At 33.8% G+C, this 23,211-nt stretch overlaps 1 protein-coding gene across 4 annotated transcripts; it reads left to right on the top strand.

The window, feature by feature from the left end:
- Positions 1-12,818: 12,818 nt before the first annotated feature.
- On the top strand, positions 12,819-18,210 carry LOC120191651 (plant intracellular Ras-group-related LRR protein 7-like). Of its 4 annotated transcripts, none has more exons than XM_039194559.1 (10): positions 12,819-13,096; positions 13,946-14,015; positions 14,122-14,168; positions 14,529-14,637; positions 14,789-14,874; positions 15,173-15,263; positions 15,715-15,800; positions 16,626-16,712; positions 16,814-16,945; positions 17,929-18,210. In XM_039194559.1, exons 1-10 carry the CDS (start codon positions 12,998-13,000, stop codon positions 18,019-18,021), a joined length of 900 nt encoding a protein of 299 aa, XP_039050490.1. In that variant the 5' UTR covers positions 12,819-12,997; the 3' UTR covers positions 18,022-18,210. The 4 variants fall into 4 exon arrangements, with proteins under 4 accessions (XP_039050490.1, XP_039050493.1, XP_039050491.1 ...); XM_039194560.1 differs by having other exon boundaries at positions 12,998-13,096; positions 17,940-18,210; XM_039194561.1 differs by having other exon boundaries at positions 12,998-13,096; positions 16,814-16,983; positions 17,956-17,996.
- Positions 18,211-23,211: the final 5,001 nt, after the last annotated feature.

Below are 23,211 nucleotides of genomic sequence, written 5' to 3'. Positions count from 1 at the left end.
TAGTTTTATCCAATTAACAACAACCATACAATTTAATTAAGACACCAGTTATGCATAAAAATACTTAACAACAAAATAAATTAAAATTTATAAACATTACAATTAAATGTAATGTAGTTTGACATTGTTCTCTACAATTTAGTCTAGGTTCTTTCACTTTCAATTAAAAACGCTATTGTTCACTAGAATTTAGTCTTCATTGCTCCTTCGTGGGGAAATGAAGTAAAAAAAACAACTTTCCTTGTTTGATGAAGCATCGTTAAGTTTTTCCTTCATCTAAACTGTATATGGAGAAGCACTTCATCCATTTCACCAAATAAATCCCCTACCTCCGGTTCACCAAGAAGACTCCTTGCGCGCTTCAGTGCTTCACTTGAAATAGATAACAACCTTCCACCTACAGTATGAAACTTAATTGGAGGTGGCTTGGGAACTGAATCAAACATTAAAAAAAATTAAAAAAAAAAGAGAAAAACATTTACTTGGAGTAACAGTAGAGGCAGCGTCGTCTTCATCGAGGATAAATAATGCTTTTACAATTGAAGATTCTTTCAATGCCATAGATTTCCCCAATTCGGATCTAAACATCGGGTATTTATCCACTCCTCTATCACCGTTCTCAATAAGCTTCGAACATCCTCCATGCGCACTGTCTGTGATTTGTGACTACTATATATGGTTGTTGAAATATGTGCAAGTATACACAATCGAACAAGTAATACAGTGATGAGTGAGTATCGTATCCACAAGGATTGGAGGAAATTGATAAGTTCAATCAAAACACTTTACTATGTCACCTAAGTAAAGTTAGTGATGTTATTTACAAATGAGAATGTTGTGGCAAAATGAAATGGATGTTGTGGAAATGGAATGATTGTAGTATGGTAGCAAATGAATATGTTGTGGTAAATTGGATTGTAACACCCCCCAACCCGTACCCGACTTGGATACAAATATGAGGTGTCACATTGACATTTCAAAACATTTACTTGTAAAAAACAGTGAATAATTTTAAACTTTTACTAAATATAACTGAATAATTACATAAAATACAATCATATGATTTATAAAACCGATTAGAGCATATCGGATTCAAATCTTTATTTACATGCCAACCACCATCAATATTACAAAATACCTACTATTTAATTCTTTTCTGATTTGATCTTTTGAAATGAGAAACTGGCTTGTCTTGCTTAACTTTTATTATTCTTCTTCTTCTTGGAACCTACGTGTGAAACAATCACACGCTAAGTCGTTGACTTAGCGATGCATATAAAACATATAGTAGAAACCATGGAACATTTCACATAACAGAATACATACATGCACACATACCATCATTATCAACATCAACATCATTATCTTGATCTCTATCATTATCATTAACCAATTTATCATATGATCTTGTACTTATCATTTATGTATATTATATAACACATATATCATTTCACAAAGAAACACACATAACATCATATAATTCATGTAACACATATCATATCACCAAAAACATATACATAACATATATTGTACTTGTTATTATCTCTTTATTAGCCTATGTACACATGTGATTCAGTGTAAACAATAATAACATGATATCATATAATAATGCAAACACTTTTGATATCTTTTATAGGCCCATGTACATTACTGAGAACTCAAGGTATGCGAGTACATTGAGATTGTGCACATATGCTGTCACCACAGCTCGTATAAATGCACCGAAGTGCCATGTAGAATTGCACTGAAGTGCCGCGTAGAAATGCACCGTAGTGCCATATAAGATGTCCATAAGGACCACATAGAAATTTCTTAAGAATCATATACATATGCCAAAGACCAAATATATGTCTCAAAGGACCTCATAAATGTTCCATAGAATACATATATGTCCCGAAGGACTGCGTAGACCCTCGACTCTTGGCATGCCAACTATACCCCTAGCTCTCATATTACATAACATGGGCATTATCATTTATAACAATTCACATCACTTGTATTATATAAACATGTAATCTCATAACTCGTTCTCATATAGCTTGTTTATCATTCTTGTCATATAACCCATATCACATAGGTTCATATCATGTAACATATATCACATGTGCATGTAATCACATAGATCATATCATATAGCTTATATCATTTCTCATGTGTTCATGTAAACACGCATGTCATATCCTGTTCACATATGTTCATATATACATCATATAACACATAGAATAACATATAAACTTATACATGTATTCATGTACATACTTTCATCTAGTTCGTATATCAATGCCCTATAACTTATCTCACAATTTTACATAATCACTTATCTCACATTATTTATATTATAGTTTCATATATTTACTTAGTTCAATTTCACATAGCTTGTTACCTATATATATTCTCATAACTTATCATCACATAGCTCCCATAGCATTTCCTATAGTTTCATAGATCTTTACCATATGACTCATATATTATATGTTCATTTAAACCTATAACTCTTCCCCATATAACTTATCTTATATGTTCGTATAATCACTTCTGTCAATGTTTCCTAATTTATATACTATTTTTATATTGTCCTATAGGTCAATGTTATTTAACTTATCTCCTTTTCATTTAATCTCATAAGTTGGTTATACCAGTTCTTATATATCTAACTCATGTAATTTATATCTTGTTATTATATCTTCAACTATACCTATATCCACGTGTTCATAATCACATAGCTTATATTCTTTCTCATATAATCACATATGCCCATATCGTTTAACTTATCATTTATATCTATACCACCTAATTTATATCACTTTCTCTTGTTATCACATAAGTCCTTGCTATTTTACATAGTTCGTGATCCTATAGTCACTTATGTCAATACCACATATTGTATATACATGTAATCATGTAGATCATGTCACATCTAATAACATATGACACATATACATATTTTCATGTACTCATGCACACATAAGAATCACATCAATCACAAATCAAATAACATTTTAGGAGTCACTTATTACCATCATAATTCTGTCACTGGCTCATCGCAAGCCAATGTTTGTTCAATAACATAAGTACAAATTAAATTGCACTCACCTTGACACTTTATATAAATCCAAATCCACTTCTATGATTTATCTCTTTGGATTGATCCTAACTTTGCAGTCGTTTCAGAACTTGCTTGTACTCGATATCTACACAATCATACATTTATATATATCAGTATTCCCAATAGCATACTTTAGTTTTCATTTCTTAAACTAAAGGAAATATCTATTACATTTCCCTTTTTAGTGTATCGGTACCCACTATAGGGTATTGGTACATCCCTTCACTAGTGTATCGATACACTGCCTATGTATCAGTACACAAATTATATTCGAAAGTTTTCCTTTTAAGAGGGGTATCAATACACTTCCTTAGTGAATCGATACACTAACTATGTGAATGTTGCACTTTAATCACCAATCTTTTCAAACTTCCAAAATGGTCATATTTCACATCTAAATGCTCATTTTAATTCCAAAACAGTAATTCCCAGCATAGTACATCCACTATTAAACAATTTTACAATCATTCACAACTTTTCCAAAATTATTGAATTGGTCCCCTAACTTTTTAAAAATTATAGAATGGTCCTCAAAATTTATAAAGTTTATAGAATACTTCCTACATCATTTCCAGACCTTATATAATTTTTCTATAATTTTTCTCACTCAAATTCATTATGTCCAAAATTTTAAAGAATAATTTCTAGAAAGATTGAACATGTTTTAACCATAAATCAAGCTTGAAAATGAATCTACAACCTCTAAATCATCAAGATTTATCATCAATTCATGAATCCTATCATGAACATAAACTCTTAGATTTGGGATATTTGAAATCCAGCAAGATTAGAAAGAAATATTGGTACCAAATGATAACATTTTTCGCGTAGATCACTTTCCTATTTCACGGCATAACTCAAATTCCAAAGAAATTGGCTCAAAAATTGAAAACAAAAATGTTTTCTTACCTTTGGGAGAGCTCACGTTTGCTGCTAGAGAAGAAGAAGAAATCATATGATATTTCTTCATATTTCTTAATTAAATATTGAATATAAAATCATTAAATGTCAAATTACCACTTTACCCTTGAAATCAAAATATCTATACTAATTTACCCTTAATGAACTTGATATTTACATTAATACCAAGATAAATTAACCTTATCATCTTTCAAAGTCAAAGATGAACAAAATATTTTCCCACTTTACCATTTTGCCCTTGCAATTTCCAAAACTTACAATTCTGTCACTTTAATCAAAAGTCCAAATTAAACATGGAATTAAATCCTTAAATATTATTTTCCAACATTTAAAAATGTGAAAATAGTATATTTATTTCCTTATTTCGAAACCAAATGTAACTTTTCAAAATTACTATTTTGGTACCTAAACTTTTCCAAAGTTTATACTCAAGCTTTCAAAATCTTATAATTTTCTCACTAAATAAATCTATTTATGGAATAAATTCTTTTTGGGAAAAATACCACTTAGATCTTTAAACTTTTCCCAATTTTCTACTTTGACCATCAAACTTTCAAAATTTGCATTTTGGTCACTAGTATACTTTTTGGGATGTTACATGGATTGTGTGTAGTGCAATCAAATGAAAATGTAAAGGAAAAATAAAATGTAAATACTGGATTTGATTATAAGGACTTTAGACTCCTCACACGACAAACTACTATAGGAATGAATGATAGGAGTCACTTAGGAAATTCAAGTCTACTTCTTTGAATGGTCTCACTTCTATGCCTTATCTGCCCGATAGAGTTTACCAAGGGTGCCCTATGATATCTCTAGTTAAGGGACTCGACAGATTGAAGATGCCTTGGCAAACCGATTAACGTTAGCTACTGTAGGGATCCTATTGGTCCATATAACAGGATATGTATCGGCAATACCTTTTTGCGGCAACATTAACATCTAACCTATCAATCATGCACTACTCCTTTTAGTCGATTGAAATCCTAGCCTTATCTCTAAGGTGGATTAGGCCTAGTTACTACCTAGAACCCCTTGCTTATGTGGTTCCTCCCTAGTTTCTCTCGAACACTAAGGATACGCTACTTAGACATTCTCTCGAACACTAAGTAATCTCCTAAGGAATGACTAATCTCATAGCTCCTACAATCTTAAGGCATTAAACTTCATAAACAAAACAGATAATAACATACAAAAACAACCCTTCATTAAAGCAAAATCAAATATCCATAAGGAACTCCCACCAAATAAGACTAGTTCACGGTGGGGTTCGAATGTTCCAAGCAATAAAGCAAGCCATTCATTCGATCCATACAACCCAAATGATATAAATGAAAGCAAAGAGCAAAGGGAATGAGGAAAAGCCTTCGACGTGCACTGTCGGAGCTCCCCTCGGCCACCACGAACTGTCCCAACGATCTAACTCTTCTCGGACGCCTAGTTCGCCACTCCCTCTAGCTTGTCAACGGAGGAATGCCACGGCAAAAGTGATTGACAGAAAAAGGAGAGACCTTTTTCTCTCTGAATTTTTAGCTTAAGGCAGCGTGTCAAAAGTGTTTTTTCCATTGTGGCTTCATCTCCTATTTATAGGGGGAGAATAAACCTAGGGTTTTATGTTAAAATTACCATAGTACCCTAAAGTCATTCCTTTTACGTGAGAGATGGTGTAAAGGTGGTAGTGGGCCCCTCTTATGTGGCTGATAGCAGAAATCATGTGTAGACAATGACAATTGGTTCTTACTAAAAATATATTCTTTTATCTTTTCTGCCCAGAAATACCGTCCGAGTTGTCTCAGAAATCGCATTTTGCTCATTAGTCTCATCATGTCATGGCAATTCCCTTTTGCTTATCATTGCTCCCAAATCCTGCACATCATCACAAAACACCTTCCCCATAATGCAACAGAGTTTATAAAATAAAATGCCGCGACAAACATAATTCTACCACATGCAACTATATGCTCCTAAATGCATCTATATGATCCTAAATGGGCTCTTAGACAATCAATAACTTAAGTGAGAAGGTCCCAAATATGACATTTTTACAGAGTTATCACGTACGGTCTATGAAATTTGAGAGCACATAATAAAAATAGAGCGGCGGAAAGATTCAGAGATTATTACCTTGAAGTAGGAGATCGTCCATGGAAGGGTATGGAGCAATAGGAGTTCCTTTCGGGTCATCATTGAGTTTCGACGACAAGATCGGATCGAAAGCCTCCCATCGATAATTTGATCCGTCCTCAGAGCAAATACGCCACGTGGACATTCCGACAATAATTTCTCTTACTCTATCTTTTTGTAAACTAGTCGAGTGTCCTCAATCTATTACATGAGAACTAGTACACGTGACTTCCTAAGGAGCAGATGAGAGTATCTCCTTGGCTGGAGTTAAGGTGGAAGAAGAGAGCCACTGAGCCAGATAACATAAAAAACAGCCGGTAAACTGCAGAAAAAAATAATTCCCCATAAGTTGTAGGGGGATTGTAATACACTTGGCTGGCCTTTGTTAAAATGACATTGCAACATGTTTCAAAGCAAGAAAATAGAGGCTGCCTAGTGGTAAAACCAATAAAACCAGGGTATATGAAACAAATACTTAATGAGAACACACAGGCTATGGAATTTTAGCATAGTGACAAGAATTACCTTTCCTTTGTGGAACAAAGAGCAGCTATGTCATAAATGTCGCTAGTTATGAGCATCCTAGAGGCAAAATTAGGGGCAAAAAAATTAAACTCCTAAATATAACTTCAGTGTATACATTTCATTTCAAAAACTACAGGGTAAGAATAAGGGTATAACAAGATAATGTAATCTCCATCGGGCAGTTCCTGAGGCATTTTTTTGAATTTGACAGCTAAACTTGAAATCCTCGAAAAAGAGAATTTTCATGCTATTCAACTATAACAACCATGAGCCTGAAGTAGGCAAACAGGTGACATGGTACCATGTTTCTAGAGCTGAATATGGATGCATGCACTTGTTATCATTTAAAGGAAGACAAGATTACAGTTGCATGCCTACATTAGAGTAACAAACCTTACAATCCTTTTAACTATTATCGTCCCAATTCCCATGCCCTGTAAAGGAGGAGCGACATGCAATGCACTAAACCACAATTATAAGAATATGAATTGTATTCAAGTGATATATCTTTGTCATTGTGGATAGGATAAAGATTAAATACAAAGTTCGGAGAAAAAAAATTATACACACGCACCTCACTGTTGTTAGTGGATAGGATATGCCACTGCTTTCTTCGGCTCCATATGGGATCGTGTCTTCTCTATGTACAGTGTTTGATAAATTTCTTGAAAGCATTATGGTTTTATTCTCTCATCTCCTAGAAAATATAGGGATTAGACCTCAAATTTGAACTTTATTGAAAGCCTATAGATATTACCTACATTTAACTTGTGTAATGAACTATATCTATTAGAGATATGAGCAAGTGGATTTCAAATAGAATAGGACGGTTAATTCTCTAGGAAATCATTTGAAACATGGGCGATTTTCTGACATTTTACTGAGCTTAAGAAAGTAGCCAACTTGGTACTAAAATTCTTGTTATGTCTTACTGATTCTAATGCTTGGGTGTTTGCAGTGGTGCACTCACACATTATGTGACAGCACTCGATATATCCCTCAAAATTGATACAGAGTTGACACTCGAAGTTGGAAGGCGAACAAAATGGGCGTGATGGGTTTCTTTTATGTTGTTGAATAAGGGAAGCACTTCTTCACCCACCAAAAGAAACTAAAGACCAAGAACATGTCAGTTCCTCTCTTCCCATGCTCTATTACTGATAGATGATAAATTACATATAATGCAATCGATATCATGATAAACTGCCATGTGCTATGTTATTCGGACCCTTTATTTTACATATGATCAAAGTCAAGTATGAAAATGCATTCTTCAAATCTATGAGAAATGTTAGAAAAAGTTGAGCATACCTGTGCTAATTCAGTATATTAATTATAGATTTTACCTTTTCTCCATCCATTGTTGCATAATTCAATTTATTCCTAGAATCTGGGTCTTTAACCATGGTTTTTAATTCGGTTTGAAATATATACGTCCTAGGTTCAGGTTACTGTAACCATGGCCGAGCCGGTCGTGACAACATGCGTAAAAGAACAGCAAAAAAAGTATCAGTATCCAAATCTCACGAGCTATCAATGAATCGTAGTCCACAGTTGCCAATAAAAAAGGCACACGACAAACTTGCAAACTAACACCCTAGAACAAAACACAGAAAACCTCCAAAAAACGCAGCCAATATCCAAACTAAGCAACAAATAAAACGAAACCAACAACATCAAAGACCAACATCATTACACCGAAATACCTAGAGCGAAAATAACAACAGTAGGGTGCCTGCAAAAATCTGAAGTAGATAAGCACAAATGAGGTCACTTACTTTTCACCCACATTCCAGTCCTCAACACAGAAGAATCATATACTCTTCACCTGTGCGTATATCCACCGAAACAAGGTGAAACAGTGAAGCAGATGGGCAAAGCAGCGAAGCAACAGATTTGAAGAAAGGAATTTGCGAGATCGACGAAGCAACCAAAAAAGGACTGAGATCGGCAGAAATTAATTTCTAGGTTGGGGTAAACGGAAGAAAGGAAGTAAAGGAAAACAGAAAGAAAAGAAGATGACAAGGGCTAGGGGTTTTAGTAGATAAAAACTCAAACTTTGCGGCGTTTTCAAATTCAATTGCCACTAATATCTTAGGTAAGAACAAAAGTACCCAAAACACAACATTTTGAATGGATCAAGAAGAAGAAAACCCAATAAAGTGTGAGTCTTTAGCGGCGTTTGTATAAAAATGCCACTAAAGTACGAGTCTTTAGCAGCGTTTTTTTATAAACGCCACTAAAGTACAAATATTTAGCGGCGTTTGTGTTAAAACACCATTAAAGTACGAGTTTTTAGAGGCGTTTTTCTAAAAACGCCATTAAAGTATAATATTTATTGGCGTTTATATAAAAACCCCTAAAGTACGTGAAATTAGTGGTGTTTGTGTTTAAAACGCCACTAAAGTATGACTGTTAGCGGCTTTTGTATAAAAACGTCATTAAAGTAAAGTATTTAGCGACATTTTTATAAAAACGCCACTAAAATACATTATTTATCGGCGTTTGTTCATAAAACGCCGCTAAAAATGATGCTAAAAACCCATTTTGCTGTAGTGTATGCATGATATATATGAAAAGACTAAAATATCCTTAAGTATGTTTTGTCTATTTTTTGAAATTTTTTGTTCTCGGTTAACATATGGATGCATGAGAAAATTTTGTTTTATTCATACTCATAAATAATTTTTAAAAGAGAATATGTACTTATCATTACGATGATTAATGTAACATTTGATATTTGAGTTGAACCGAAAGTCTATAGCTAAGAAAGCAACAAAATTTTAAGAAATCAAATAATTTGTTTGCGGTTGATTGAATCACATGTAGAGTAGTCTCGATTTGATCCCGAGATAATATCTATTTAACTTTTTGCTTTTAAATCTTACTATATACGAATTTGATCGTCAATCATATGTATTTTAATTTATTAATTTAAATTCCGTTAGTTATTGGATGATTTATGAATACAAATTTATTCCGACGATAACTCTCCGTATAATTGTAACCCTAAATGCATTTTTGCTTTGTTTTGCAGGTGGTTTCTCTAATGGAGAGAGAGAATGGAATTTCTTCATTCACACGGAAGAAAATTTTCAGAACGGAGCAATTCGTACCGCCGGGAATAATTTAGGGTTGTGGAGATTAGACGACGAAAATCCCATATCGGACACAAAGGGAAATGCATTAGCCACGAAGTCTAATCTCATCTATTTCTTTAAAGGTTTGAAGATATCACATTGGAAATTAGATGAAATTCGATTACCTATTGAGTTTTACCATCTTCGCAATTGTAAGGTACATAATATAACATCATGGTGTGCCGTTTACTGTTACTTTTTATATCGGTAAAAGGGTAACTTTTGCCCTTATAATAGATCTAGTTTATTATTTTTGTTTCTATCGTATTTTCGCATCAATTTAATTTTGATGTTGTTTAATTGCATCATTCTATACTTTATCTCTCACTTAAAACCCTAAATTGAGAAATTTAAGTTAGAGATTAAGGCTTAAGGTTTAGGGTTATCAATTTAGGATTTTAATTTAGGAGTAGAATATAAAATGATACAATTGAATAATTTTGAATATTAAATTGATGTGAAAATACAATAGGGATGAAAAGCGAAGATGACCCTTAAACTTTTTATATTTTTAAGATGACTTGTCATGTCAGGTCAGATTATGTTTTGATTGATTTGAACTTAATTGAAATTTAACATGAGTGTTTTATTTCTTCATTAGTTATATGATTCGATTCGAATTTAGAGAGGTTTAACATCGCTAAAAAATTGACCCAGTTTTTAGTAGGGGTGTTTAAATAACCGAACTAATTCAATTAACCGACCGAACTGAATTAGTTCGGTTAATTCGGTTCGGTTACCGAATTAGTTCGGTCGGTTAACGGTTAAGAAAATTTTTAGAATTCGGTTAACGGTTAATTCGGTTCGAATTCTGTTAGTTAACCGAATTAACCGAAATTAAATTTTAAATATTAAATATTTTATATATAACATATGGGCTCAATCCAAACCATTTAAAACCCAATTAATAATTTAAGATCCAATAACTTTTAAACCTAAATCAATATTAATTAGTTTAAAAAATTATATAAAATTTTAATTTTATAATTATATATTATTTAAATTAATTGTAAACTGTTTTTTTAATTAAAAAATATTAAATATATTATATATAACATATGGGCTAAGCCCAAACTATTTAAAACCCAATTAATAATTTAAGATCCAATAAATTGTAAACCTAAATCAATATTACTTAATTAAAAACTTTATCTAAAATTTTTATTTTATAATTATATATTATTTAAATTAATTATAAACTTTTTTTTGAATTAAAAAACATTTAATTTTTATATAAATTAGAAAATTTTAAAAAATTTTCTGTTAATTTGAAAATTAACCGAATTAACCGAAATTTATTCGGTTCGGTTAATATTTTCGAAAAAACAGTTCGGTTCGGTTAACGGTTAAAGAAAAAAAAGTTCGATTAATTCGGTTATGGTTAATTCGGTTCGGTTCGGTTCGATTTTAACCGAATAAACAACCCTAATTTTTAGGGTACAAATATATACTCGACTTTGCATGACACAAATGTATATAAAAAATTATCATTTTTATTATATAAAATAAGCACCTGATTGGAAAAAAATTATAGAGATAGAGGTGTATCATTATAATTATCTATAAACATATAAATGTTAATTATATTATTATCTTGTGTCGGATCTGGTAGAAGATTAAGAGAACCTAGAAAGCAATTATATCTTACAATTTAGGAGGACAATACTGTCTAACTTCAAAATTTAGAAGGGACTAAAAAGATTAAACCCAGTTTTTTTATGTACGACTCCTTTCATCCCTGCAGACACGGACTTTGGTCTCTTTGATTAAATAAAAATTACAATTTTGATCCCTCATAAAAACTAATATTTTAATGTAATACATTTTAACATAGTTTTCCTTCGTTTAGGCGGGAGTATATTTGCAGGAAGGATGGGCTATGGTTAAACTACCAAGAGGAAGAGATTTCGGTTAATTTTTCATATAAGTTTAAATTGTATTTTTATGAATATATATATATATATATATTACTTTTATAAATAAAATTAGTTATACAACCTTACTAATATACTACTTAATTTTGAAAATTCTGGCTTATCTATTACTTCTATAATTGTGTTGTTGTCTGATTAACTCGTAAAACGAACTTAATCTTAGATAAGTATATATAGGACAATACTTATCATATTTAATATAATATGTTGACTTAATCTTATATATTAATTCAAAACTTTTTCAGTAATTCAAAAAACCTAAAAATTCAAGTTTAGAGACCTATTTGGAAAGTGTTGCCAAGTTCAAGGACTCAACGTCATTAAAACCCCTGAAGTTTCATGTCCAGGGACCTATTTGGAATGTGTTGCTAAGTTCAAGGACTCTACATCATTAAAACCCCTAAAAGTTCATGTTCATAGACCTATTTGGGAAGAGTTTCCAAGTTCAAGGACTTAACGTTATAAAAAATACTAAAAATTCAAGTTCAGGGACCTATTTGGGAAGTGTTTCCAAGTTAAAGGACTCAACATCATAAAAAAAACCTAAAAATTCATGTTCATGTACCTATTTGGGAAGTATTTCCAAGTTCAAGGACTTAACATCATAAAAAAAACCTAAAAATTTATGTTCATGTACCTATTTGAGAAGACTTTCCAAGTTCAAGGACTCATCATCATAAAAAACCTAAAATTCATGTTTAAGGACCTGTTTGGGAACTATTGCCAAGTTCAAGGACTCAATATCATAAAAGAAACTTAAATATTCAAGTTTAGAAACCTACTTGGGAAGTGTTGCCAAGCTCAAGGACTCAACATCATAGAAAAAACCTAAAAATTCAAGTTCAGGGGCCTATTTGAGAAGTATTGCAAGGTTCAAGTACTCAAATCATCAAAAAAAACTAAAAATTCAAGTTTAGGACCTATTTTGCATTTTTTTCAAAGTTTAAGGATTTAACAATGATTTACCCTAAATATTCATACTAATTAAAGTGACTTAAAATGCAAATTACCCAAAGCAGAATACCCAGCTCTATATAAACAGAAAACGTCAAAAACCACGACAAAACCAACGCGGTTTTTCGTCAGTAAAACCACCAAAAGACCGTACGAAGATTGTTCAAAGCCCGCGACCTTGTTGATATATCTGTTTAGTCTCCTCCCTTTTCTCCCTTTCTTCGATCTTCTTTTTTGGATTAAATCTTAGAGGAAAGTGGGGGGGAAAAGGAAATTTTCAGAAAGGTTGAAAGATGGGATGTTTTCAAAGTAGAGGTGCTGATTCCAAAGCTAATAGGATTGCTCGATGGCGATCAACCGGCATTGTTGCTTTACGTGACGCCAAATTGAAGGCAAGACAATTTTCTTTCTTGGGCTCCTCATTTTTTTTATTCGTTTACATAATTCACAATTCAAGTGTTTGTGTGGAAGTATATTAGCGTTTTAGGTGATGATGATTTCTGGGTTTATCTTAATTTGTTCGATTCATTGTTGTTTCATGGTTTTTAAGAGTGCTTGTATTGGTTATATGATAGATCGATTCCTTTACACAATTAGTTTTAAATGATTTTAAATTCCGGTTTAATTTTGTTTACTAATAGTTTTGGAGAATTACAAATTAGAAAGGCTTTCTTATTGGAGAATTGAAGGCCTGAGTTTGCATTTAATCAAAATTGCTAGTGTTTTAGTTATTAGTATATTTTTGATAAATTACAATTACGGCTGAGGAAAAAAAACCCAGAAAACCAAACATTGATCCCTAGCATTTGGTGTGTTTTTTTATTGAATTTGTCCCATTTCTGCTAAGGTGGTAATAATTTATTATTTTTGGCTTGTTTCGGTTTGCGGTTTGTTTGTTAAAAAACTGCTATTATTCCGACTGAACTGAAATGAACTGAATTTTTTAATTTAACTTATTGTAATATTAAAAACATTTTTTTTCTTTAAATCAGTGAAAGAAACCTTAAAAATACTACAAAAATGACTTGTTTTAAAGGGAAAAAAAATCAAAACCGATGAACCAAACCAATCCTAGACAATTGAATTCAGTTTAAATGGCAAACAATGAAAGCCTTTGTTCAAATGAATTTGTTATTCAGATTTTATTCCATATTGATTGAGAAAATATGGTAGTTCAAATGAATTCTAATACGGCATTTTTTCAATTGTGCGTCTGCTGATGAATGCTTTGACTTGAACAGACATTTCCAGATGAAGTTCTTGATCTGGATAGATCTGTGCGAACACTTGATTTAACGCACAATAAATTAGGTATGTCCTCTCCCGTCTTAAGAACTTTCATTAGAAAAAAACTCTTAAACAGATTAGTGAATCCTTAGTTTTTACTGTTATTAATCAATCTTGTCATTCTACGCAGTTGAAATACCTATGGATATCAGCAACTTAGTCAACATGCAGCGTCTGGTAAGAATTACACACGTTTTGTTTGCGATATTTATAGATGTCGAATAATGCTGTTTTGATGTTGAATTAATGATGAAAAAAAGGCGAAAAAGTGATGTAACGGCTTACTTCATTCTTTCTGTTTCTGCCACTTTCACCTTTTGGTAACTTTTTGCACATTCATAACTTTTTGGGACACTAAATGTGCTCTTACATATAAAAATTACATTCAATTTAAATATTTTATTGAACAGTTGTATGTCCTTGATAGCATATTTGGCTTATTGTGATGGATGAAAAGATTTTAATTCTTTTCCTAAAATCAAGGTAGTGAAAGATTAGCTGTCTTTTAAAGTATTTCTTTCTTTTTTCCCCTTACAGATTTTAGCCACTAATCTTATCGAGCGACTACCAATTAATCTTGGGAAGCTTCAGGCTCTAAAAGTTATGATACTTGATGGGAATCAAATTACTTCCTTGCCTGATGAATGTAATACCCTTTTCTAAATAAGTAAGAAAAGTCTATTATATACCCATTTCTTTGCCTCCATCGTTTGCAGATTTGCTTCACGGCAATGTCTGCAAACTTCATGGGGTAAGTGTACTGTGTCAATGGCTTCTAACTCCATTCTTCTGTCCAGTGGGCCAGCTGGTAAGACTTGAGAAGTTATCGATCTCTGGAAATATGTTAATGTCCTTGCCCGAGACTATTGGCAGCTTGCGCAATGTAAGTGACTCTACTTATTGATTATTTAACCTCTTGGAACTGTTCTTGATACTTGGTTTTGCATCTTTGATTGGTTTAAGAACCAGTAATAACCTCAAGATATCCAAGTTAATCTTATTTTGATTTTTGTGAGTAATTATATTGTTAAATGTTAATGGAGAAAAAGAATGCTAAGAGGGATTAGACATTTGTTAAAGTGACAAGTAAGCCAACTATAAATGAGTATGGTATGCTGGTATATCATATGTTTAGAATGTTTTAGATAATTTATGGATCTAATTTACGTTGCTTAATGCAGTTGTCATTGCTTAACGTGTCTAACAACAAGTTAAAGTATCTTCCTGAATCAGTTGGGAGCTGCTTTTCTTTGGAAGAACTGCAAGCAAATGGTATGTTTATGCTCACATATTTAAAGGTTCTAACTTTTCTACTAAAACTGCTTGTCTGCTTTTAAAAGATCATCTGTTAAATAAGTTTTTTGGAATTTTGGTTCGGGATTCTGTCTTGTTTGACGATGATTTGTCTTTGGTTTAGTAGCATCATGGTTGGTTTTGAAAATCTTCTGGTGTGTTTATTGGGAAATGTTTCATACTGTAGTTGGGATATTTTTTTGAGCTACATAAGATCTGGCCTTGGTCCTCCAGAGTTGGGATGCATACAGCATGGCCTGGGTAAAATAAAATGCTAGTGTGAGGTTTTGTGGTTGTCATTTTGTTGATAGGAGATGAAAGGGTCCGTGGCTGAGTAATTAGTGACTACAATGGTTGTGGTGGTACACCTTCATGTATTTCCATCATATTTCTATTACTTATGGGTTCATAACTTTGTGTAAATTTGCAGATAATCTTATCGAAGAACTTCCTGCATCTGTTTGTAATCTTGTTCACTTGAAGTCACTTTGCTTAAACAATAACAAAATCAGCCAGGTAGTTAATACACAGTTCACACCATTTCTAACTTCCCCTGCTGCGCAACACTAGGTAGTATATATACTATATTTCTTTTTCCATCCCTTGCATAAGTTGTGCTGGTTACCTTCATTACTCAGACTCAGGTGGAATGTCGAATACAAGTATGTGTTCGATAGAAGTATGATTAGAAGTATTCAGAGGATCCTTGGAGGTCATATTCCTGTACCCATGTATTGGACATGAGGTCTGGACACATTTGTTTTGTATTTGGAGAGTTGTATCCCCTTACTTATGGAAATGTATAGGACACAAATGCCGAACATGTGTACTTGAGCAAAAATGAAGAGTTTGAGCAACATAGTTCTTAACCTAAAGAATGTATACTTTCCTTTATATCATTCAATCATACTAAAAAAATAAAGCAGGCATATCTTATCTGGTGGAGAGCTATAGTTCTCTCGTGTATTGACTGCATAGAACCTTGGTTGCTCCAACTATTTATAGTTTTTAAGGTATCCATATTTGTCACGTCTGACAAATTTTCGAATATGGGTATAGGGATTGATCTCCCGAAGATCCTCCCAATACCTAGAAAAACCTCAAAAAATTAAACATACTAGTATCCAACATTTGCATCCGAGTTTGAGTACCATAGCATGGAACTCCTCCTGTGAATGCCAGCTTATACAAATATGAAGTAGCATCTATTCTAGATTCAGGTTACTCAGTGGGAAAAAAATCTGAATGTTAAACTCTGTGAATTCTGTTTAATAAACATTGTTTGAGGCAATTTTTTGTAGTTTGCCTGCAATTTATACACGGATATCTCTTGGTTGACAGATTCCTCCTAATTTATTGAAAGACTGCAAAGCTCTTCAGAATATCTCGCTGCACGACAATCCTATCTCAATGGATCAGTTTCAGCAAGTAAGTATCTCCATGATTTAGTGCTAGATATGGTTCAGGTTTCCTGGGGGAAAATGCTAAAGCTTCATATGTTTTAACTAACAAAAAAATTACTTCTTCAGATGGAAGGGTTCCAAGAATTTGAAGCAAGAAGAAAGAAGAAGTTTGACAAGCAAATTGATTCAAATGTGATGATCGGTTCGAAAGGCCTCGATGAGGTGTTGATCTATAACTCTGCTGCATTCACAGTTCTGGTAAGATCGAGTCTTACAGCATTAAGGTTATAGCTCATATAAGGAAACATATATTCAAGAAATAGCAATTTTTTTTCTCTGGATTGAAGCATGTGCGATTAATTTTAATGTTACTATGATGGTACTCGATATGAAGCTCTCTGTTTTCCGGCTGTTAAGTTTAGAGGGCTTTGTGAAGTATCTAGTTTACTTTTCTTGCTATTAACACTACTATTAGATATAAACTGAAGTTATTGGATAAAACAACTTACATGATGTTTGAGTCTTGTTTTATGGCTTCATATTAATTGTTTTTGAACCTTTTGAAATTTAAGACTATAGAATGTATTAATTGTTTTTGAACCTTTTGAAATTTAAGACTATAGAATGCACTACACGAACCGGAATTGGTGAAATCAGTTGTTGATATGTATGACATAAAGCTTATTGGCTACAGAAAGTACTTATGCTAAAACGAACTGCTACTTTAGAGAGAAACTAGGATGCATGCAAAGCCTAATTCAGGTCCTCCTGGGGTTGGAAAAGTAACCCAAATTTGTCAAGTTTCATCCCGATGCGATTATGTAGGGATGGTTTTTTCTTAAACCATGTTTAGGAGCAGGTAGGTGGGGTCTTTTAGTAAAACTTTTTAGGTTGGGTTAGGAAGGTTTTAAATAAAATCCGTCCCATTTTGTCGCAAGATATTTACAAAAATACCTTTATTTTCGTTTTCTTAATATTTGTAAGACTATATAACATGTATTTGATAAGAACTAATGTAATATAAGGTATCAAGTAAAATTTCGGCGTGGGTCGAGGTAGTAGGAATCTTTTCCTTTGAGGATGGGCCTAAAATATCAAAAGAAAAGATCTTGTTTGGGCAGGTGAAGTTGTAAATACATAAAATTCAAATCAGGTCGAGGTTCGAATCCGAACACAGCATATTTTGTTTCTTGTATGCGTGTAAATTCGATCAATGCTTTAATTCAACCATTTGTGTTTCCCTTCTGAACAGATTGGACAATGGTTACATATCTTCAACAACATCAGATATCAAGGAACGTGGATTGGATAGTTTACTAGTTTTTTTCGTTTAAAATAAAATGTATAGTTACAGAATCGAGTTGAATTTTCTCTGTATATGATTGATATTTATAGTTTATATTACCGTTTTTCTTCTGTAATGGGGTTGTAACTTGGGGATCAAGGGATTGTAGATGCTACTGCTAGAACTCGAATCTTGATGTGTAAGATGCTACCTTTTGGAGTAATTGAAACTGATTATATGGATCAACTGAATTAAGTCTTGGATTCATTCTACTATTGGCCGATAATGCTGCCAGCAATTGTCGACGATTTTAGGTCTAATTTTTATTTTTAATCACATTAACAAAATCGTCAACATCTTAGGATGATAATTTTTTTGTCATAGTTGATAACATTTAGAGATTGATTTTAATAATTACAGTAAAATTAAACTTAAATCTTTACATAATTCTCATGTCAATAATTTTCTATCTTTTTAAATACAATAAATTCTCAATTATGCCTCCATGGTAATTTAGGGAGATGAGAAGAGTTAGTTGAGTAGATGTGTCACAATTGTCAATTGATCATGTCTTGGATTCCACGTTTCCAACAGAGCAACCTCCAATAAGCGAAGATGGAGAAGAAGACGCTTCTTGGGAAATGGCTCCTTGGAAAATAAGATGCTATTCAGTCATAGTAGCATTGGAAAGATGAGATTTAGCTTCATGGAGTATATATATATATATAATAGGACCACATGCTGGATTTTATTGCGGATAATGCAACGAACAATATCGTTGTTGAGATCTCAAACAATCGAATCATGCAGGTAAACAAATCTGTGTTTATGTTTGGTTTTCTAATCTTGTCCTCTTCTTTATATTCGCTGCCATTGCAGACAACGCACAAAGCTAAAATGAAGTATCGAGTGGGTAAAGCGGCAGACGAGGAAGAAAAGAAGCCTAGCAAAGGCGACTGAGAGAGCCATTTTGAATAAGCATGAACTGTACAACAAGAGAATGTTATCTGAGAGAATAACTCATGTACGGATCACGACACTACTTGGTGAACATGATGAGGAGGGAAAGTGCTTGTTAATGAATGAGTAGGGAGGGACTGTAGGGTTGGAGAGAAGATTGACCATCCTGAAGCGAAGGCGGCCATTGATGGTTATTTTGAGAGGATGGTGAAGTTGTCCAACGACATGAGATTATCACTTAGGTTCAGCTTCATGTCGATGGATGTTATTAATCTGAGAAACAATGAATGAACGGCTGCAGATGAAGAAAGTAGTTGCAGTTTGCAGGGCCTAAGAGGGTTGCGGAACTGCACATTGAAGGTGTTTGTGTTCGGTTCATTTAAATTTTGTTTAATATTTGACAATCAACACTCTTTTTATCCTTTTATTTGTAAGTTAAGGAAAAGTAATGAAATTGTTTCACCCTTTTATAGGAGACGTGCCCACGTGGTATCTTTCGGAGGATCTTTGTCTATGTGATAGTTCATTTGGTAGTCTCTCTCATTGATGTCACCCAATGTCAAAATAAAAGAAATAAAAAATAATAATATAATAAAATTATATGAATTTTATTCAAAAAGAAATAATGTGTGCGATATGTATTAAATACACACACAAATACTGTTGGTAATGCTCAATCCCACATAGTGTTGGAAACACTATTGGGAATGGTATTTAAGGCTTGACATTCCACTTCCTTGTTGAGTGATAGAGAACAAGGGGGGCTCTTGCGCACCGCCGCCGCCGTCCGTCCGTCTCGGCTCGGCTCGTGGTCGTGGTCGTGGTAATACGTGTCTTCGATACGTATAAAATTCTTGAGGAATTTCTCTTTGAAAGAAACAAATGGAAAATGTGAAAGATATCAACTGATATTTATAGGCTGCTGAGGACTGTTTGAATTTCAAATAATAACAGCTGAATTATTTGTTATCAGAAATTAAACAGTTTATTCCTAAATTAAATCAGAAACGTTAAGATGTACCTGGACTGATTTACAACTTTGTACAGAGGAGACAAGCTGTTAATATCAGGAGTTATTTGATTTAATTCCAGGGGTTACATGATATAATTTCGGGAGTTATAACAGCTGAATAATGATACAATGAACCTGGACTATTTCTGAGTCAGGTTCATCTAGACGTTTCAGCTGTTACAAATAAGAGATTTAATCCTGAAATTTTATAGACGATTTTAACCCTATTTCTAGCCTATAAATAGAGAGCTATATTCAGCTTCTCAATTCATTCAAAAACATTCACAATTCACTTACAAAGTGTTTTCTAAAGTTCTCTCTGAGTGCTTTCCGATCAGAAGTACAATACCACCAGCAGTCCACTCCGGTTTTGGGTGTACGAAATTCGGAGCGACCGTGTTAACCTCGGGGGACGGTCCGCCTACTGTAGCGATTACACACATCGGGGCGAATTCGTTTCTAAGGCAGTGGTTCTTACCACGACACGGTTTACGAATTTGTTCTTCTTAATTACTGTTTATATTTCCAGTCAGTGCTAACGGTGTAGTTTTGCAGTTCATATATCCAATAATTTAGAAACGAATTCCATAAACTGCAATCATGTCGACACCTTTGAGCAAACTCATTCCCGATCTTTCCAAGCTCGATGCACTTGATGGAAAGAACTATAGAATGTGGTCCCAAAGAATTCTGATATTCTTCGAGCAACTTGATCTTGATTACGTGTTGCTCAAGCCACCACCTACCATGCCGTCAACCTCAGCTGCCAGTAATGATGCGGATGCGGTCCTCAATGATGATGCCTTAGCAACTGCCGCCGCCGCTCTCGCTACCTACGAGAAATACGAGAAGGACAACAAGACGGTGCGAGGACATCTGCTCAGCCACATGTCAAATAAACTATTTGATATGTTCCTTAGAGAAAGGAGTGCCAAGTCAATATGGGACACTCTCGACAAGAAGTATGGTGCGGATGATGCGGGGATCAAGAAGTACGTTGTCGACGAATGGCTCAAATTCCAGATGACAGACGACAAGCCAATAATGGATCAAGTCCATGAATATGAGAACTTAGGCGCTGACATCATCGCTGAAGGGATGCAAATGTGTGAGGTGCTGCAAGCCAATGTACTCATTGAGAAGCTGCCCAAGTCCTGGTCCGACTACCGCAACTCTCTTAAGCATAAGAAGAGAGACATTTCGCTTGAAGAACTTGTGGGCCATATGAAGATTGAAGAAGCCAACCGTTTAAAAGATAAGCTTACTAATTCTATGAGTAATTCTATGAGTAATTTATCTTTTAGAGCTAACTTGGTTGAGTCTAAATTTAAGAAGATCATGAAACGTGGGAATCAAGACAAGAAGACGAAACAACAGAAGGCTACCAACTTCAAGAAGTCAGGAAAGGCCAAACCGGAAGGAAAGCCGTTCAAGTGTTATGTCTGCGGTTTACCCAGCCACAAAGCTTACCAATGCCAACACCGCTCAGACCGCCAGAATGACAACAAGCCACAGATGCACGTTGTAGAAGAAGATGATGAGATCATTGCTGCGGTGGTCTCAGAAGTTAATCTGGTGGAGAACAGTTCAGAATGGGTAGTTGACACTGGCGCTTCAAAGCATTTCTGCGCAAGGAAGGAGTTTTTCACCGAGTTCGAGGATGGGAACACTGGTGAACATGTGTACATGGGGAACTCTAGCAGCTCTGAAGTGCTAGGCAAAGGCAAGGTTTTACTCAAGCTGACTTCTGGTAAAACTCTGGCTTTAAATAATGTTATGTATGTACCTACCTTGCGTAGAAATCTGATAAGTGGTGGGCTTCTGAATAAGGCATGCATTAAGTTAGTTTTTGAGGCAGATAAACTTGTACTTTCCCGAAATGGTGATTATGTGGGGAAAGGGTTTTTAAGCAATGGTTTATTTGTCATAGAAACTCAATTTAATGAAAATAAAGCTACCACTTCTGCTTATATTGTTGAATCCATTGATATGTGGCATGCTAGATTAGGACACATGAATATTCATGCTTTAAAGAAATTAATGAATATGAATAGTTTGCCTAAACTAGACACAACTAGCTTTAACAAATGTGAGATTTGTGTAAAAGCTAAGCATACTAGACATCACTTTAAGACTGTTTCTAATAGAAAGACTGAACTGTTAGAACTCATTCATACTGATCTAGCAGATTTTAGAAACACTGAGAGTAAAGGAGGAAAACACTACTACATAACTTTTGTAGATGATTATTCAAGATATACAAAAGTTTATCTCCTAAGAACTAAAGATGAAGCTGAAAACTTCTTTCTTATTTATAAGACAGAAGTTAAAAATCAGTTAGATAGGAGAATCAAACGGGTTAGATCTGATAAAGGTGGTGAATATGGATCTAATTTCTTAAAAGATATTTGTGAAAAGAATGGCATAATTCATGAAACATCAGCCCCTTATTTTCCTCAACATAATGGTATAGCCGAAAGGAAAAATAGAACTTTAAAAGAGATGATGAATTCTTTACTAATAAGTTCCGGGTTATCTGATAACATGTGGGGGGAGGCCATTCTATCGGCAACTCATATCTTGAACCGAGTTCCTCATAAGAAATTAGATTCTACTCCATATGAATTGTGGAAAGGATACGCTCCTAATTTACAATACCTGAAAGTGTGGGGGTGTCTGGCTAAAGTGGGCTTGCCAGACTTTAAGAAGTCCACCATCGGACCTAAAACCGTTGATGCAGTGTTTATAGGGTATGCTACGAATAGTGCTGCATACAGATTCATGCTTTTACAAGATTATTCTATTTGTGAGTCAAGAGATGTTGTTTTCTTTGAAAATACTTTTCCTTTAAAGGAACCGAGAATAAATATTGAAACACAAATAGAATATATTCCATCAAGTTCTTCTAGTAATCCTGCTAGGTCTTCTGAACAAATTGATTTTGAGCCTAGAAGAAGTAAAAGGCAAAGAGTTGAAACCTCTTTTGGACCATACTTTATTACTTCCTTTATTTCTGAGATAAATGATTTAGACTTCATTTCAGATCCTATAGCTCAAATTTTTCTATTAGTTGAGGATCCTAAAACTTTTGAAGAAGCTATAAGATCTATCGATGCTAGTTTTTGGAAAAGCGCTGTTAATGATGAACTAGAATCGATAATGTCTAATCATACTTGGGAATTAGTTGACTTGCCTAAGGGATTCAAACCAATCTCCAATAAATGGGTCTTCCGGAAGAAACTAAGGCCAGATGGTTCGATTCAGCGG

This window comes from Hibiscus syriacus, unplaced genomic scaffold (assembly GCF_006381635.1).
Source record: "Hibiscus syriacus cultivar Baekdansim isolate YM2019G1 unplaced genomic scaffold, ASM638163v2 tig00116971_pilon, whole genome shotgun sequence".
NCBI classification, from domain to species: Eukaryota; Viridiplantae; Streptophyta; class Magnoliopsida; order Malvales; family Malvaceae; genus Hibiscus; species Hibiscus syriacus.
Note: the sequence above shows the minus strand (reverse complement) of the source record. Positions and strands in the feature narration are given on the sequence as shown.

Coding starts and splice junctions, on each gene's coding strand:
- LOC120191651 (XM_039194559.1), top strand. CDS start 12,998: ATGGGATGTTTTCAAAGTAGAGGTGCTGATTCCAAAGCTAATAGGATT. Junction 14,169..14,528: donor TAGTCAACATGCAGCGTCTG/GTAAGAATTACA, acceptor TTCCCCTTACAG/ATTTTAGCCACTAATCTTAT. Junction 14,875..15,172: donor CTATTGGCAGCTTGCGCAAT/GTAAGTGACTCT, acceptor TGCTTAATGCAG/TTGTCATTGCTTAACGTGTC.